The following is a 16651-nucleotide window of genomic DNA, read 5'->3' on the forward strand; positions in this document are numbered from 1 at the left end:
AGTGAGTGAGTGTGTGAGTGTGTGGGTGAGTGAGTGTGTGAGTGTGTGTGTGAGTGTGAGTGAGTGTGTGGAGAGCGTTCACCCTCAGCCTTCGCCTCCTCCTGTGACAGAAGCGTTGGCGCAGCGTCTCAGAGTGCGACTTGCGGAGAGGAAACGTCGCTGAAGTTTGGGAAGGAGAGGAGAGGACGGACAGGAGAGGGGACCCCCGGGGCCGGGCTCAGGGTCCCCCCGGGACCACCGCCCCCACAGCCATCACAGCGGGAGGAGGGGGAGGAGGAGGAGGAGGAGGAGGACACGACTCGCAGTCGCCTCAGAGTGGCCCAATCTCAGCCTCTCCGCAAACCCCCTCCGCAGAGAGAGCCGCCCCGTCCCCCCCGCACCCGCCGGGAAGACGACGAGGAAATATGATATAACTATTACTCTGTCCCGGGGGGAGGCGGAGGCGGAGGGGGAGACGGCGATGATGGCGATGGCGATGGGGGACGTACCCGCGGCGGCTCCGCGCACTCCCCGCAGCCAAGTGCGCACCGGCGGCTCCGAGAGCCGCAAACTGGAAATGCGGGTTGAACCACTGGTCGCTGACGCCGCGGAGCGCGTCCGGGAAACGCCCAGAGCCGCCGGAGTACAAAACCCGGACCGCGGGCGGGGACCTCACCCACAGGGCGCGGGGCCGCGTCCGACCGACCGACCGACAGCGCCGCCGCGGACCGGAGCCTTCGCCGGAGAGGATCCCGCGCGCCGCACCCGCACCGCACCCGCAGCCGCAGCCGCACCCGCACGGTGGGTCAGTGAGTCAGTCCCGCGCACGTTCGCACCTGTAACCGCAGCAAAAACACCACCACCGCAGCCGAAGCAAACCCCGTGACGGTTAAGTGACTGTTTTTTTTTTTTTGGAGGGGTTTTCGTTTATTCCTCTCTCTTCTTCTTCTTTTTTTTTAAAAGTTTGCGTTCGGTTTAAACGGTTCGAGAGACCCCCCATCGGGAATACGGTGTGAAGACCGACGACCCCGACGTCCTGTTTTTGTTTTTTTTTAAAATCGGTGTCAAACTGGTGTCGCTGCGGTTTAACTGCGGCTCAGTCTGAAGTGAGTGAGAGAGAGAGAGAGAGAGAGAGCGGAGGGGTTCTGGCGTTTGATATAATAATAATAATGAATAACAATCCTTGTATTTGATAGAGCGCTGTTCACGTCTTCTCGACGTCCCAAAGCGCTTCGCAGAATACACTGTGAAGTGAATTGACTGTATGTTTGTGGGCGAAACGCGGCGGCCAATTGCCCACAGCAATGTCCCACACAAACAGTCGTGGATTGAAATGACCAATTTATTATTGTTCTTGTGGTTTTTTTTTTGGAGGGATTATTATTAGGCTCTGTGTGGAGTAAGGAAACTTGCCCGAGGTTTCGCCCTGACCTGCCTGGGATTGAACCCGGGTCTCTCGCTTGCAAAGCGAGTGCTCTAACCACTGAGCTACAGCGCCTTATCTGGTTGTCAAGACGTCTCAGGTGCTACACCGAGCACATTGTAAAGCGAATTGACTGTGTATTTTATGGGCGAAGCACAACAACCAGTTGTGCGCGGCAGTGTACCACAGGCAGTCGTGGAATGAGTGACCGTTTTCCAACTTACTGCGAGGCAAACAGATGTAAGGAAACTTGCCCAAGTTTTTGCCCCAACTGAGAATAGAGAGAAGCGCTCTAACCAAGACACGAACAGGAATCCCAAGACTGTTTTTATTGGCAACTCCAGACTGCGGAATTCAGCAGTTGGTAAACTGTACTGCTGTGATGTGTCCAGTTAGCAGAGTAAATCTCGGTGGGATTTTACCCCCTTTGGGGTAAAGTGAAGTTTCAGGCAACAGCAATTTACATTGCCACTTAAATACGTGATAAGGTGTGATCAAATGCAAGGGTTAGTTTATTATTATATAGCACCTGATCATGCCGTTGAGATGTCTCAAAGCACTTCACAGAATATATTTGTACAGTGGATTGACTGTGTATTTTGTGATCGTGTTTACACGCTCTGGTAAGAATTTCTCCCAACGTACATATCCGAATCTTGCCTGGTCATCTCTGCATTGAAAACGTGTTAAATGCCTAGCTCCTCCGCACTCCCCTGCTCCCTTCTACCTTTAGCGACTTTCAAGACTTAAGTGCAGTGTAACCTCAACACCAATTCTTTGTTTATCTTATTGTCTTTCGTCTTTTAAACCTTGCGTCCTGTGCTGTGAGCGCAGGTTTCTGCATTTCAATAGAAGAGTGAATTCAATTGAAGTCCACGACCTTCTGGTCCCACCACTGGAGCTCTCTATTCTAATCCCATTCCCTCCTCTCTCTCCATCATGTCTGTGCTGGTGCTCGCTCCCCCACTGGAATTCTCTAATCCCATTCCCTGCTCCTTCTCTTGTTGCGTTGTCTGTCTATAATTGTTCCCTAATTCCTTTGTAAATGTAGTGTGTCTCCCTGTTTTTCCAGTAGTGGGGGTGCCTTACTGTTGGACAGTTCCCTGCCGGCAGCGGAGAGGCGGGCCGGATTCCCGGTGAAGGAGGAAGGGGAAGAAGCGGCCACAATGCTGCCCATCATGACCAACAACCAACTGAAAGCGAGGACTTCCCGATACTGGAGCAGTCACACCGGTGTACAGTTACACCAGTCTCCCCAAGTCTCGGTTGGTCCCAGTGCTTTGATGGCTCAGGTCGGCACAGAGTACCAGACCACACAGAGTGCCCCAAACATCAGACAGACAGAAGAAGGCAAGGTGGATTTACCATCCCTCGATACCTCAGAATTAAAGTCCAAAGCTTACAAAATCTCAATCAAAAATGAAGGGCGTGTTCAGAATGGAGACTGTAAGAGTCCAGAGGATAAAAGGAAAGATGAGATGAAGAGCCCTGGAACAAGTATTGGAAACGATAGTACTGTATACTCGCCCGTTGTGGTAGGCCACACCCAAGATAATCTGTCTCAACATTATGCTCAGGATGAGACAAGGTTGCTAAGAAATCTGAATCCAATGGCAAATGCTGTCAATCAACAGAGCTTATTACAGGAAAATCGTAATTTTTCTTCCATTCACTCTCCGTATGCCTCTGAGGCAAAGTCTCCAACACAAAATATCAATGCCCAAATTACTCGGAGCCCTTCCTTCACTTATGGAAGTATTCCGGGTCACAACCTGAAACCCGACCAGCAACTGGGGGCAAGTGCTGAGCATTCCCTCCGGGTAATTGGAAGTAATGCTGAGACTAATGCATTGTCAGGTGAAATCTTCACCCAAGATCTTCAGAAAACAAGACCTGGGTGTTTGTCCGAGAGCCCTGAAAAGTCTTCGGAAATACAAGAGTTCACAGATGCCATTCGCAGCTTGGACTCCCCTGTGAGACGTAACAAAGTTTCTAAACCTCAGAGGTCGACCTCTCTGTCTTTTTCCACATTGGCTCCGATAGAAGAAGATCTGGCTTCCTCAAAGGAATCTGAAGTTCTTTTTGCTGCAGAGAATGAGGCTCCCAGGGAGAAAATCTCAGCTGAGCAACCTCAGCCAGTCTCGCTGACCCCAACCCTTTCCCCTCTGATCTCGATGGATTTCCTAAAGACATCGACGAAGAAAGAGATTCTGACCCCTGGGCAGATGATGAAGAGGCAGCTGGAGGAGAAGCCCAAGGTCGGCCTGCAGCGAGCATCGGCAGAGAACAGCATTGTTTTCCAATCCAACCTCTTCACTCGCACGAAGGTGGAGCCCGTGGAGAAGGCAGAAAATAAGGAAACCATCAACGGGAAAAGCCGATGGTCCTGGATGGACAGTAGCACGGCCCTGTCTGACCACAGGAAGCCTGGGGACACCTTCTCCAGCCACTCCCTGGAGCTGGTCAGAAAATCACGCCTGGCAAGTGGCTCACCGATTGAGTCACCAGCCAAACCAAAGCTAGCCAACAGAAGCCAATCGCAAGAGGACATCAGTAAAGTAATGGCCTTCTCGGATCAGCTCCCAACGACTCCTGCATTGTCCAGCTCCTTCAATGGGCGTTTTATGGAGAGTCCAGGCTTGAATTTGCCATTCACTGCCCCCGACTGGCTGAGGACAGACAGCATGACCATCCCCAGAACCGATCTGAACCTTCAACCCGACATTCCATTCTTAACCACTAATCTGGAGCACCAGGTACCCCCTACTAAACAACCCCCTAAGGTGAATCCTTTTCCAACTGCACAGGTGAGTAACCAGCCTGAACATTTCCATCGCGCAATCTCAGGGTGTTTCCACAGTGTCATCTCCTCCCATCAGTGCCCGCCTACCCTCCCCTACACTATGATTAAAGCCACCAGTGAAACAGCCTTTTCCATTGCTTGTTTGATTTACAGGAGAAATAGGAATTTTATTTGTTCGCAAAACTGAATCCATTTGTGGTTTTAGATCTTAGATCAGTGCTCACTAACCATATGGAATTACATGAAACGTTACAGAACGGAAACAGACTATTCAGCCCATCTAGTCCATGCTGTTTTTATACTCCACATGAACCCCCCACACCTCCTGTACCCCTCTATCCTCCACTCCCGCAAGACTATAAATTTTCTCTTCAATTAGTGGAAATAGTTTGACCCATTTAATAATAGTAAATGATAATAATCCTTGCATTTGATATAGCACCTTATCACATTGTTGAGCGATTCACAGAATCTATTGTAAAGTGGATTTACTTGTGTACTTTATGGACAAAATTGTTTTTTTGCGGTTCCCAAAACTGTGGGCGAGAACTGTATAATTAACTTTTCAAAACCTGTCCTAAGTTTGAGCATTTTTGTCCAGCCTCCTTTCAAACTTCTCTGTTCCAATGAAAATAGCACGAGGTTTTCCTCATAAGTGAACATTGCCTGAGTGAAGCGCCTCGTTACACTTCACTTGGGCTTGACTCGCCTTCGACAGCAGAGGGAGGGGAATGGCAGCTTATCTATAACATGATCAATGTTTTTCAGAGAGAGACTTTTTAATGATCTTAAAGTTGAAAGGCAGACACAGATTATGTGACACACCTGGGGAGGAAGAATGTAGAATATTTACAGCTTGAATCAGATTGAATCATTGGAAAACCTGTAGTTCGAGTGAGCTGATAGCACGCTCAGTCACACTGTGAAATGATCTCAGGCCCCGGCAATGGTGCCCAAAAGGATGGACAGGACAGGAGTAACCATAGCACATGGACTCGAAGCAAACAAGCCATTGGTTCGTTCCTCTGCTCGGGAAAGGGAATTTTTTTTTTGTCATCCGGGTCTGACACATGCAGAAATCCACAACTCTGAATAAGATTATCCAAACAAAACTGAGATTTCCATGCTTCCCACCTACACATGGAAATCCCAGAGATAGATGGTTGAAATAAAATGTGCACTCTTTCCCTGGAGGGACGCATCCTGCTTACCTAATTCCAGAAATATTGGGGCAGAATGACAAGAACTAAGGCTTGGGGACCCCAGAGTGTGCATTGAGGTAACTAAACGAGCTGGAGTCTAACTAGCTAAAACCACATAGATGCTTTTGGTTTCCAGAAACATCCACCCTCCCCTCTACCTAGAAAGGGCGTGAGATGAGAGACAAGGAGACAATGTTTGTGATACCCCCGCACTGATGACTTATTGCTTTCCTATCTGGGAGGAGCAAAAAGCACAGGTGGAATTTTTAAATTCCAATTCAGATCATTACTGAATTGTTGGCTGTGTCCCACACCCCACACCTATTGGTTTGTGCTGGGAGGAAAGACCCACAATTCTGGATTGTTCAGAGGGAGGGAGGGAGTGACTGAGTGTCGCGGGGATCACCACAGACAACTGTGGCTTCGGAAGCGGAATCAACACAATAGGTTGTTTTCGTGAAATAAAAAGCTCTGATTTGTCCAAAGATCAGCAATGTTCTTTCTCCATTTCAGAAATCCAAGCTGCATGAACAGGGAAAAATCAATCCCAGACCGGGCAAGGTAATGGGCTGCTTTCATCCAACACGATCACACATACGTACCACCTTATTTTGCTTTCTTACTCATTCTTCCACATTGAACAACAACAACAAGATCCCATTTATAGAGCACCTTTCACGTCGGGAGGATGTCCCAAGGCGCTGTACAGTTGGGTCAGGACCCGAGCATTGGGGGGGAAATGGTCAGGGTGAGGGGAGGGAAGGGAGGGGGCGAGGAGGGGGTAGAGAGTCGAGAGGGGAGCTGAAGGCACGGTCAAAGAGAAAGGTCTTGAGACCGGCCTTGAAGGAGGAAAGGGAGGAGGTAAGGCGAAGGCACTGGGGATAGAGTTCCAAAGCCTATGGGCTGAGAGGCTGAAGGCCCGGCCACCGATAGTAGGGCGGTTGGGGCGGGGGATGTGGAGCAGACCGGAGCCAGAGGAACGGAGGGTACGGGCAGGTAGGTAGGGTACATTGAACTGCATTTGCCACAAATTGGACCATCCTGCACAACTGATCCAAGTTATTCATTCTTGCTGAAATTTGACCTCCTTTATCTGAATCAATACTTACTGTCCATGGCCAAGTGGATGACAAGAGAACACTGTGTCAGGATCGTCACTGGAAGAGTTAGCAGGAAAGTCAGATTAAAGGTTGCCGGGTTAGAGGATTACACAATATTTGGCCACAAATAATTACTGAGGTTGAGCCCATACTATCGAGTCGGGGCAGGGTGGGGCCTGGGTGGGGCGGAGCTGGGCGGAGTGAAGCGAAGCCAGGGAACTGTAGAAAAAAGGACAAATGACATCAACGTGACGTCATACTTAAAACATCTGAACCAGGGAAAACGTAGATCTAACGAAAACACTTAACAACAACAAAACAAAAAACTTTTTTAAAACCAAACTTTTTAAAAAGTGGACAGTGTGAGATTGTTTCCCCTGATAGGAGAATCTATAACTAAGGATCACAGTCCTTAGGTCAGCCTACGGGTTAGCCTTTTCGAACAGAGTTCAGGAAACACTTCTTCATCAGAGGATAGTGAATTTATGGAATTCTCTACCCCAGAAGGCTGTAGATGCTCAGTCCTTGAGCATATTCAAGACTGAGATTGTGGGATAAGTTGGGCAGATGGAAATAGGTTAGAAGATCAGACATGATCTTATTGAATGGCGGGGCAGGCTCGAGGGGCCGAATGGCCTACTCCTCCTAATTCCTATATTCCTAATATTTAATAAGGGGATTGGACAAATATATGAAGAGGAACAACACAAAATGAAATGAGCACCAGCTCAGACACGATAGGGAGAGAGCAGCGAATGGGATTAGCGTAGAGAGCTCCAGATGGGGAGAGAGCACCAGCACAGACACAATGGAGAGAAAGCAGGGGAATGGGATTAGAGTAGAGAGCTCCAGTAGGGGGACCAGAAGGTCCTGAACTTCAGTTGAGTATCAGCATAGTCCTGATGGGTTGAATGGCCTCATTCTATGCAATAGATTCTGTGATACAGTGAAGTTATTATCCCTGGAATGCAGTTGGGTTGCTTTGATTGTGTTAAGAATTGAATATCAAATGTTTCTTGAACAGGTTGGAGGAATTGTAACTTTGGCATGAAGTCATACGGGCAAGTTTCACACTGGGTGTGAATTCATTGGTGTAGATTAGGCATATCTGTCTCTTAAGGAAATTGGACAGGGCTGATTACAGAAATAGTTACCAGATTGGTTTCTGCTTAAACCAATTTGAAGGTTCCTAGAATTACATATAATATACAGCACAGAAACAGGCCTGTCAGCCCAACTGGTCTATGCTAGCTTTATGCTTCACATGATCCTCTTCTGCCTTCCTCAACTAAGCCTATCAGCATAACCTTCTATTCCTTTCTCCCTCATGTACAACAACAATAAAATTACATTTATAGAGTGCCTTTCACGTCGGGAGGACGTCCCATGACAAGGCCATGGATGGCCTTAAAGGTGAGGTCGAGGATCTTGAACTCGATCTTCTGGGGGACAGGAAGCCTCTGGAGTCGGGCGAGGGTGGGAGTGATGGGGTCACGGAATCTGGTGCTTGAGAGTACACGAGCTGCAGATTTTTGGATGATCTGCAACTTGTGAAGGGAAGAGTTGGGAAAGCCGATGAGGAGGGAGTTCCCATAATCGAGCCTTGATGTGACAAATGCGTGGGTGAAGGTTTCGGCAGCCTGAGGTGGTGATAGGCAGTGCCTACATAGCTTCCCGTTAAATGCATCTATGCTATCCGGCTTAACTACTCTTGTACCTCAACTACTCCACATTCCCACCACATTCTGGGTAAAGAAGTTTTTTCTGACTTCTCCATTTGATTTATTGGTGACTATTTTATATTGATGGCCCCTGGTTTTGGTTCCCCCACAAGTGGAAACATCTTCTCTATGTCTACCCTGTCAAAACCTTTCATAACTTTAAAGACCTGTATTAGGTCACCCTTCTCTTTTCAAGGGAAAACAGTCCAAGCTTGTTCAGCCTTTGCTGTTAACGTCTATAATACAATGAGAGAAGCAACCAACCAGCGAAGCCAGTTACACACCACTGACTGGCTCACGACAGGGGCTTCTGTGTAATCGCCAGTCCAATAACCAAATCCATTGCTTGCCCTCAGATTATTATTTACGAGAATGCCAACTTCACTGGGTACAAGAAAGAAATCACGGCGGACGTGAGTGACTCCAGCGGGTGGACATTTCCACCTGTCATCTCGATCAAGGTGGTGCGAGGGTGGTGAGTGGAGGCGGTCTCATCGCTGTCTCTTTCTTTCCTCTGATCTCTCCCTCCCCCCCAAACCCCTCCTTTCCTCTGCACTTCTCCACTACATCCATTGTATAAGACAGCTGGAAAGAATATCCTTTTAACAGGCTGGCACAGGGCCACCTGTATAGTCCAACCGGTAGAGGCACTAAGCGGGGGATTACTGAGGCCTGAGCAGCTCCCAGGCTCCAAACCCTGGTGTGCGCTGACGTGCTGATGTCAGAGTTTCATGGCCAACAACAACAACAACTTGGATCTATATAGTGCCCTCCATGCCGGACGGTGTCTCAGAGCGCTTTACAGTAACGGATCTTGGCCGCCATGTCTCCCTGCAGACTGCACAGTCACTATACATGCTAACAGTTCCCTGTAAAGCAGTCCGAGACGTCTAGAAGACGCTGGATCGATGGCACGGATTGTGGGAAGCAGCTGACCACAATCTTGTGTCTCTCTCTGTTAGCTGGGTGGCCTATGAGAAGGCGGATTATAAGGGGAAGAAGTTTGCGTTTGAAGAAGGAGAAGTGGAGCTGACAGACCCCTGGGCAGAGCCTACGAAAGGTGATGAAGAGCCCACAGCAGACGCGGTTCCCACCAAACCCGTCACCATTGGCTCCCTCAAGAGAGCTATCAAGGTCAGTGATGCCAGAACCTCAACGTCTGTTTCATCTTAATTTAGAAAAATTTAGATTTCTTATTGAAATTTTTAATTAAGAAAAATCCTTTGGTGAGCGCCGGGCGAGAGGCTGGGTTCCTGGCTGGGGCTATTTACAGCGACGTAGGTGGTGGAATTGCCAGAGACTTGTAGTTCACCCGAGTTGTGTAACTTTTTGTTCAGCAATACAGCGCTCCGGAGATCAGCCTGTTCGCTGAGCCCAATGGAGAGGGCAGGAAGCTGATGTTCTGTGAAGAGTCTGAGGATATTCGGATTTTTGGGTACCAGCCAAAAACAGCTTCCATTATTGTCAACTCAGGCCTGTAAGTAACCCAGTCACTGAGGCCATAACATCATTCTGTGCCCCACACCTCCCTTTCTCCCTTTCTCACACCTCTCTCTCGCTCTTCGTTCGTTCTTTCATTCGTTGTTTCTTTTTCTTTCCGTGTCTGTCGGTCTCTCAAATGAGACGTGAAATCCAGGTCCCGTCTGCGCCTGTTCAGTTGGACTTTAAACATCCTGCGAGGCTATCGCAAAAAGAACAGGGAGTTTCTGTCTCCCGGTTTCCTGGCTCGGATAGATTGTTCACTCTCTCGCCTCAAGGCTGAGTGTAGAGCTTGCAAAACAGCTGCTGCATACCCTGACAAATAAACCAATTAGTCTACGTGACGGCAATTGTGTGCGAAGAGTCTGGGGATGGGAGATGAAGGCCTGAGGTCGGATGGCTTTGGCCCGCGCTGACTGCTCTCTTTCCCCAGGTGGCTGGTGTATTGTGAACCTTTCTTTGAGGGACAGGCATGTGTCCTGGAGCTTGGCGGCTTCCGGAATCTCCAGGAATGGGGCGGAGAGACCGACCACGTGGGATCACTGCTGCCTCTACAAATGGTACAGACGCAGAGCTCTTCCCACACACACCTGGTCCCTCCCTCCATCACTCGCTCCTCACACACACCTCATCAATACCCTGTCATTGTCTCCCACTGACACCCGAGGGCTGGGGTGGGAGCTTGGGAGCGGGAATCAGGGCCAGATTTAGAGTCGCCCTAAAGCAGATCACTTTGGGGGTGGGGGGGGGCCTCCTTTGAACTATGTGAAACAATACATATTTAAAATACTTTTTTGTATGACTTCATAGTTGTAAAAATGTAATCTACATGATGATGAAGTGCATTCCAGCCGTCCTGGATCATTGTAGTTCTGAGTGAGTTTTTGACCAGACTCAGCCTTGAGAGTGACGGTTCACCTGCACAGACCTTTATTGGTAGTGTTAAGAAGGCTGTGGATTCTGGAACCATTACAATTTTCAAGAGTGAGGTGGATAGATATGTGTTAAGTAAGGATATCAAGGGATATGGTGCAAGGAAGGGTAATTGGAGTTGAGGTACAGATCAGCCATGATCTTATAGAATGATGGAACAGGCTCGAGGGGCTGAATGGCCTACTCCTGTTCCTAACATACAAAGAGCCCCTGTCAAATTTTGAAACGGTGATTCCACTAAATGATTCTGCTTCTTATAGTTGAGTATTTTCGGCCTGGGAGATAGTTAAGAATGAGAGCTTTCTTCCAAGTTTAAACGCTGCAGATTTTGCCGTGATGTTAAACCTGATGGGCTGTCCTGGTCTCATTCTGTGTCTGTTTTTCAGGGCGGGCCCTGTGTGGAGAAGCTGTACGAACCCAAGGTACAGACACCTGTCAATGTGGGAGGGGTCCTGTGCGAGTGTGGGTATGTGCGTGGGAAGTGTGTGTGTGGAGGAGCTCTAGGTATATGGGGGTGGTATGTGGGGGTGCAGAGTGGGAGGGTTATGTGGGTGGAGAGGGGTGTGTGTAGGGGGGGAAGGGTGGGAGGGTTGTGGGGAGGGGTGTGTGGTGGGGGGGTATGAGGGGTGTGTGTGCACGGAGGGGTGTGTGGGGATGGAGTGTGTCAGATGACTCACCGTCTCCTCTCGTGGTGGTAGGTTATTCTTTACGAGAAATCGTATTTTTCGGGGCGACGCCGGGAGTCGTACAGTGACTCCACCGACTTCCTGTCCCGGTACCCCAACAACAACCAGCCCATTATGAACGCCGGCTCTATCAAGGTGATCGGAGGAATGTGAGTGTGGGCTGGAGGCGGGCACGTAGGGCGAGGGGTAGCGCAAGAGGTCGTGTGAGGGCGTGTCAAGGGGTGGGGGTAGAGCCAGGGGTGGGGGCATGTGGCACTAAAGGAGCAGACACTGCCTTCAATGGCAGCCCAGAGATACTGGATGCCATTGGATGACCATTGCCTTTTATTCCGTTGTGTCCAGTTGGGTCGGCTATTCGAAGGAAGGTTTCCGTGGGGAGCAGTACATACTGGAGGAGGGCGAATACCAGGACTGGCAGGCTTGGGGCGGCTTTAACGAGGAGCTCAAATCACTACGGCTCATTCGTGGAGTAAGTGGTTTACTGAGGCTAACAGCGGGCCTTGGGAAGAGTGGGTGCGATGAGGATGGAGATGGGGAGGATTATCAAAGGCCCCAATCTTCACTCAAGGACGTTTAACCATAGCTCCTGCCTGCCGTCTCAGGCAGACATTAAGGGTACCACAATCTTAGCAGAAATGTGAAGGGAGATCCTCAGGGTGTTCTGGCCGAAAATCCTGACAGTCACTAAATGAGTCAGTAATTACCTTGAGACGCTTTGAGTTTTTTTCAGTTGCACCGGGTGATATAAAATGCAGGTTCCTCTATAATTGGCCTGTGTAATGCCGTGCTGTGCCGTGCAGAATGCCGTGCCACGTTAATGCCGCCTGTTGTTCCAAGCTCTTAACATTCTTCCTGCAGGACTTTGCCAATCCCGCGCTGGTCTTGTACAATGAGGTCAACTGTGAGGAAGGGGAGTGTGTCAATGTAATGGGTTCCGTCCCAGACCTGAAAGATATCGGCTTCGAAGCAATAACGCAGTCCATCAATGTGCAGAACGGCGTGTAAGCAACTCGCTCGCTAGCTCTCCTTCCCTCGCTCCCCTTCTCCCCTCAACCTCCATCCCTCACTGTCGCTTTGTTTTCTCCCCTGAGCTCTGGCTGGTTCCCATTGAGTGTGTCAATGTGATGGGTTCCGTCCCAGACCTGAAAGATATCGGCTTCGAAGCAATAACGCAGTCCATCAATGTGCAGAACGGCGTGTAAGCAACTCGCTCGCTAGCTCTCCTTCCCTCGCTCCTCTTCTCCCCTCAACCTCCATCCCTCATTGTCACTTTGCTTTCTCCCCTGAGCTCTGGCTGGTTCCCATTGCAGGTGGGTGGCGTATGAAGGTGTGTACTACTCCGGTCCTCAGTACATTCTGGAGAAAGGAATTTATCGTCATCCTGAGGATTGGGGCGCCAAATCCTGCAAAATCAGCTCTCTGCACCCCATACTGCTGGTAAGCGCCCTGAAACACTGTCTCGTCTGAAGCCCGCTGTAAAAATTCAAGTTGTTGTTTTGTAAACCCTGGAGTCATTGAGAGCACAGCACACGAGGCAGCCCTTCAGCCCATCATGTTTGTGCTGGTGCTTGCTCTCCACGAGAGCTCTCTACTCCAATCCCATTTCCTGCTTTCCCCCATCGTGTCCGTGATGGTGCTCACACTGCAGAAGAGAAGGAGGGTGGAATCTGATTGAAATATTGCGACCGAGTGTTTAACTCATGACGATTGTGTCTGTGTGTGTGTTTACAGGCTGACACAGAAGTCACACAGGCGCAGCTCAAGGTAGGACAATGTTGTGATTGACTACACGTGGTTTTTCTCCCCTTTGTCTTCCTGGTGGTCTGTCTCGCTCGCACACAGGAGCGAGTGGTCTGCACTCTCTCACATTCCCCCTCTACCCCCTTCTCCCTCTCCCACAACTACGCTCGCTGCTGAGCAACATCCAGCACTGGGTCGAGCCGCGCATTTCAGGAAAGAGGGGTGAGCATCTTCTAGGTTCCTCGCAGTAGGCTTGCTCTCTTTTTCTCTCTTCATCTCTCTCTGTCTTTTTCTGTCTCTCAGCCTTTCTCTCTTTCTCTTTTTTTTCTCTCTGCCTCTCTCTATCTCTCTCCCCCTCTCCCCTCACCACACCCCTCACCCACCCAGCTCCCATTCTCTCTCTCACACATGGCCAGTTGTTGAGCAGTTTCCCCAATCTCTCCGCAGATCCAGCTGTTCTCTGAATACGATTTCAATGGTTACAATCTGCTCTTCGACAAGGACAAGCCCATGATTGCCCGAGACTTTAAGATGAACTCGTGTCGAGTGCTTAACGGCAGGTATGGGTGGGGGTGGGGGAGGATGAGGGGGAGGTGATGGGTGAGTGTAACCAGTGGGCAATAACCGATGTAGTGCAGGAAGGGTAACTGGACAATGCTTAGGTGTAACCCCATGGTGCTCTATTCCAGTTGGGCGCTGTATGAGAACCAAGACTTCACTGGAAACATGTTTGTGGTAGAAGAGGGCGAGTACCCAGACCTGCCATCCATGGGTTGCCGTATGACAACACACATCAGATCCGCCAAGACCATCCCTTACGTGAGTGCCGTCATATGTCAATGGCTCCCAGGTCTCTAACCACTACTCTACGAGTCTGTGAGTTTCGCGTTGTATACGTGTTTTCTTCAGACTGTGCCAGGGATGTGCTGACTGTCTGTTCCATGCAGGTTTTCTCTGAGCCCCAGATCCTCTTGTACAGCCTGGAGGCCTTTGAGGGGAAGGAGATTGAGCTGACCTCAGAGGTGAAGAGTCTGGCCGGCGCTGGCTACAATAACCTGGTGTTGTCATTGCGGGTCACAGGCGGAGTGTGAGTGCTGGGGTCTCACTTGTGCAGACCTTCCTCTCCCAATCTCGATTTCTGGAACAGCCGTCATGAGTTCCACTCTCGAATGCTGCTCCCCTCGCTCTTACACTCTCTCTGTCTCTCGCTTACACTGTCTCTCTCACATGCACACTCTTTCTCACACACACACACTGTCTCTCTCACATTGTCTTTCTCACACACACACACTGTCTCTCTCTCTCTCATACTCTCTGTCTCTCGTCGGCAGGTGGGTGGCCTTCGAGCACAGCCATTTCCGTGGCCGTCAGATGCTGCTGGAGCCTCACGAGGTCTCGAACTGGCCCAAATACAGCAAATTCCCCCGCATCGGTTCCCTGGCCCCTATCGTGCAGGTCAGTCTGTCTCCTGCCCCCATCCTGTATATTTTGGGGTACAGTATGTGAGTAATTCAGAACATGCGGCAGCCAGGAAGGTGAACTGGATGGACCGTGGTGTTTTTTTTTCCATCTAGTAATTCGTATATAATTATTATTCCCTTTGTTCCTATACCTCCTCCTACAGAAACGGGCCTACTTCAAAATCCGTAATCAGGAGACAGACGAGTTTCTCTCCATCAACGCTAATGACGAGGACATGAAGTCGTGCCGTGTGGTGGTGGCCAAGGAGAATAAGGAGCTTCACCAAATCTGGTTCTACGATCAGGGAATGATCAAACCCAAGGTCCGTGCCTCTGGTTTACAAAGAATTCTCTTCATCGCTCATCTCTGAGTCGCCCGCCAGCTCCTCAGGCGGAGCAGGAATTTGCTATCGAGTGTAGAGCAGGCAAACACGGCAGCCGTTTATGCCAAGACCCCCATGCCCCCCACCAACCCAACCCACTCTCCCACAAACAGCATGAGGTGAACGACTGGATTCTCCAGAGCATTTGTCAGCCAGGAACTCCCCTCCCTTTTATAATAGTGACATTTTTGTGGAGTTCAGCTGGGTGTCTGATACATGTGGAAACCCATCACTGTGCTTTAGCGTTGCAGGTGGAAGAATCCTATCACCTGTGGCTTTGTGTGAAGAGAAAGAGCTCAGTCTGTGGAGACCTCTAGGGGCCGGTGTTGACCACTGCAATGACATTGCAGAGCAACCGGGGCTCAGTGTTTGTGTTTGTAACCGTGTCAAGTGTCTCAGACACCAAACAAGTCAAACCATCGGAGTGGTACTATGACACTCCCCACATCAGCCCCTCACTCAGAGCCATCCTCTTCTTCCCCCCTTACACACACACACACACACACAGAGTGAGTCATTCTCCCTCCCTGTTCCACCCACCACGGTGACCGTCGTCCACTCAAGTTTGCTTTCTGTCGCAGATGGCGCCTGACATGAGCCTGCAGACCATCGGCTCGGTGGACACGACCGGCACCAAGGTGGTGATCTGGTCAGACACACGGCTGCCAAAGCACTGTTGGAATTTCGGGTTCAATGGACCAGTCAGTTGCATCCTGCACCCTCAGTTGGTGCTCGACATCAAAGGTGAGTAATTGACTCGTGCTGAACGAAGGGGAAAGGCTTGGACCGTGTGAGAGTGTGTGTGTGGGGAGGGGAGTACAGCGAGAAAGAGGGGTTGTCAGTGGAGGAGTGGGGGAGAAGGTGTCAGGCATGTAGCCAGGAGAGTTGACACCGGTGATGTAGATTTCTGTCCAGCCAGAGACCCTGATTTACCAGTTAGACCTTTTCCTGTGAACCCCGCTAACACTGTCTTTCTCGTTCCCTTTTCACTCTCTCACGCTCACACACATCCTCACGCTCACTGCCTCACTCTTTCACACACTCATTCGCTTACCTCCTCACACTCATTCACTTACCCCTTCACACTCACTCGCTTACTCCCTTACACTAAACCATACTCGCTTACCGTCTCGCTCACACTGAACCACACTCATTCTCTCACCCTCACTTGCTTGCACTGAATCACGCTCGCACAGGTGGAAAGAGTTATGACCGGGACAGCGCCATCATCTGCAGCAGCAGCGAGACAAAGCCAACGCAGGTCTGGAACATTCAGCTCCTGTAATATCATCAACCACCACCACCAACAGATTGCTTTCATATAGCACCAAGGCGCTGGACAATGAGGGGCTTGCACATGAGCTCGAGAGGGGTTGAGGGCCGGAGTGTGTGGGTAGGAGGCTGACCAAACGCACGCTCAAAAAGGTATCGAGACAGCCCGGTCCAGCCTGTGAGCGATAGGCTCAGGGGTGGGGCTCACAAACTGTTAGGTTGTCTACTGAGTGAAGCTTCTCCCGAGTGTTAGGTGGGGGCAGGGAGCTGGGGTGGGGGGGAAATCTGTAAATATTAAATTGTTTTGAGATTTCTGCTTTAAAAATAAAGATGCTTTTAAAGAAATAATCCGAAGGAGATGAGTTTCCTTGGTTACTGCTCCTGATTGCTAACCAGAGACCCGATGCTGCAGGTCTGCGTGTGTGTGTGTGTGTGTGTGTCTGGAGGTCAGGTAAAGATAGGAGCGAGAG

General features: G+C 50.0%; 1 protein-coding gene across 1 annotated transcript; it reads left to right on the forward strand.

Annotated features, from left to right (window-relative positions):
• The first annotated feature begins 463 nt into the window (after window positions 1-463).
• On the forward strand, window positions 464-16535 carry crybg2 (crystallin beta-gamma domain containing 2). Its single transcript, XM_042338612.1, has 20 exons — window positions 464-780; window positions 2475-4209; window positions 5921-5968; window positions 8585-8703; window positions 9191-9362; window positions 9566-9705; window positions 10141-10267; window positions 11027-11062; window positions 11339-11475; window positions 11669-11795; window positions 12185-12327; window positions 12637-12763; window positions 13058-13090; window positions 13514-13626; window positions 13756-13885; window positions 14014-14153; window positions 14398-14521; window positions 14691-14849; window positions 15491-15653; window positions 16106-16535. The coding sequence occupies exons 1-20, from the start codon at window positions 464-466 to the stop codon at window positions 16192-16194; spliced, it is 4179 nt and encodes a 1392-aa protein (XP_042194546.1). The 3' UTR covers window positions 16195-16535.
• Window positions 16536-16651: the final 116 nt, after the last annotated feature.

This window comes from Callorhinchus milii, unplaced genomic scaffold (genome assembly GCF_018977255.1).
Source record: "Callorhinchus milii isolate IMCB2004 unplaced genomic scaffold, IMCB_Cmil_1.0 Scaffold10, whole genome shotgun sequence".
Classification (NCBI taxonomy): domain Eukaryota; kingdom Metazoa; phylum Chordata; class Chondrichthyes; order Chimaeriformes; family Callorhinchidae; genus Callorhinchus; species Callorhinchus milii.

Coding starts and splice junctions, on each gene's coding strand:
- crybg2 (XM_042338612.1), top strand. CDS start 464: ATGGCGATGGCGATGGGGGACGTACCCGCGGCGGCTCCGCGCACTCCC. Junction 781..2,474: donor GCCGCAGCCGCACCCGCACG/GTGGGTCAGTGA, acceptor CTGTTTTTCCAG/TAGTGGGGGTGCCTTACTGT. Junction 15,654..16,105: donor GTTGGTGCTCGACATCAAAG/GTGAGTAATTGA, acceptor ACGCTCGCACAG/GTGGAAAGAGTTATGACCGG.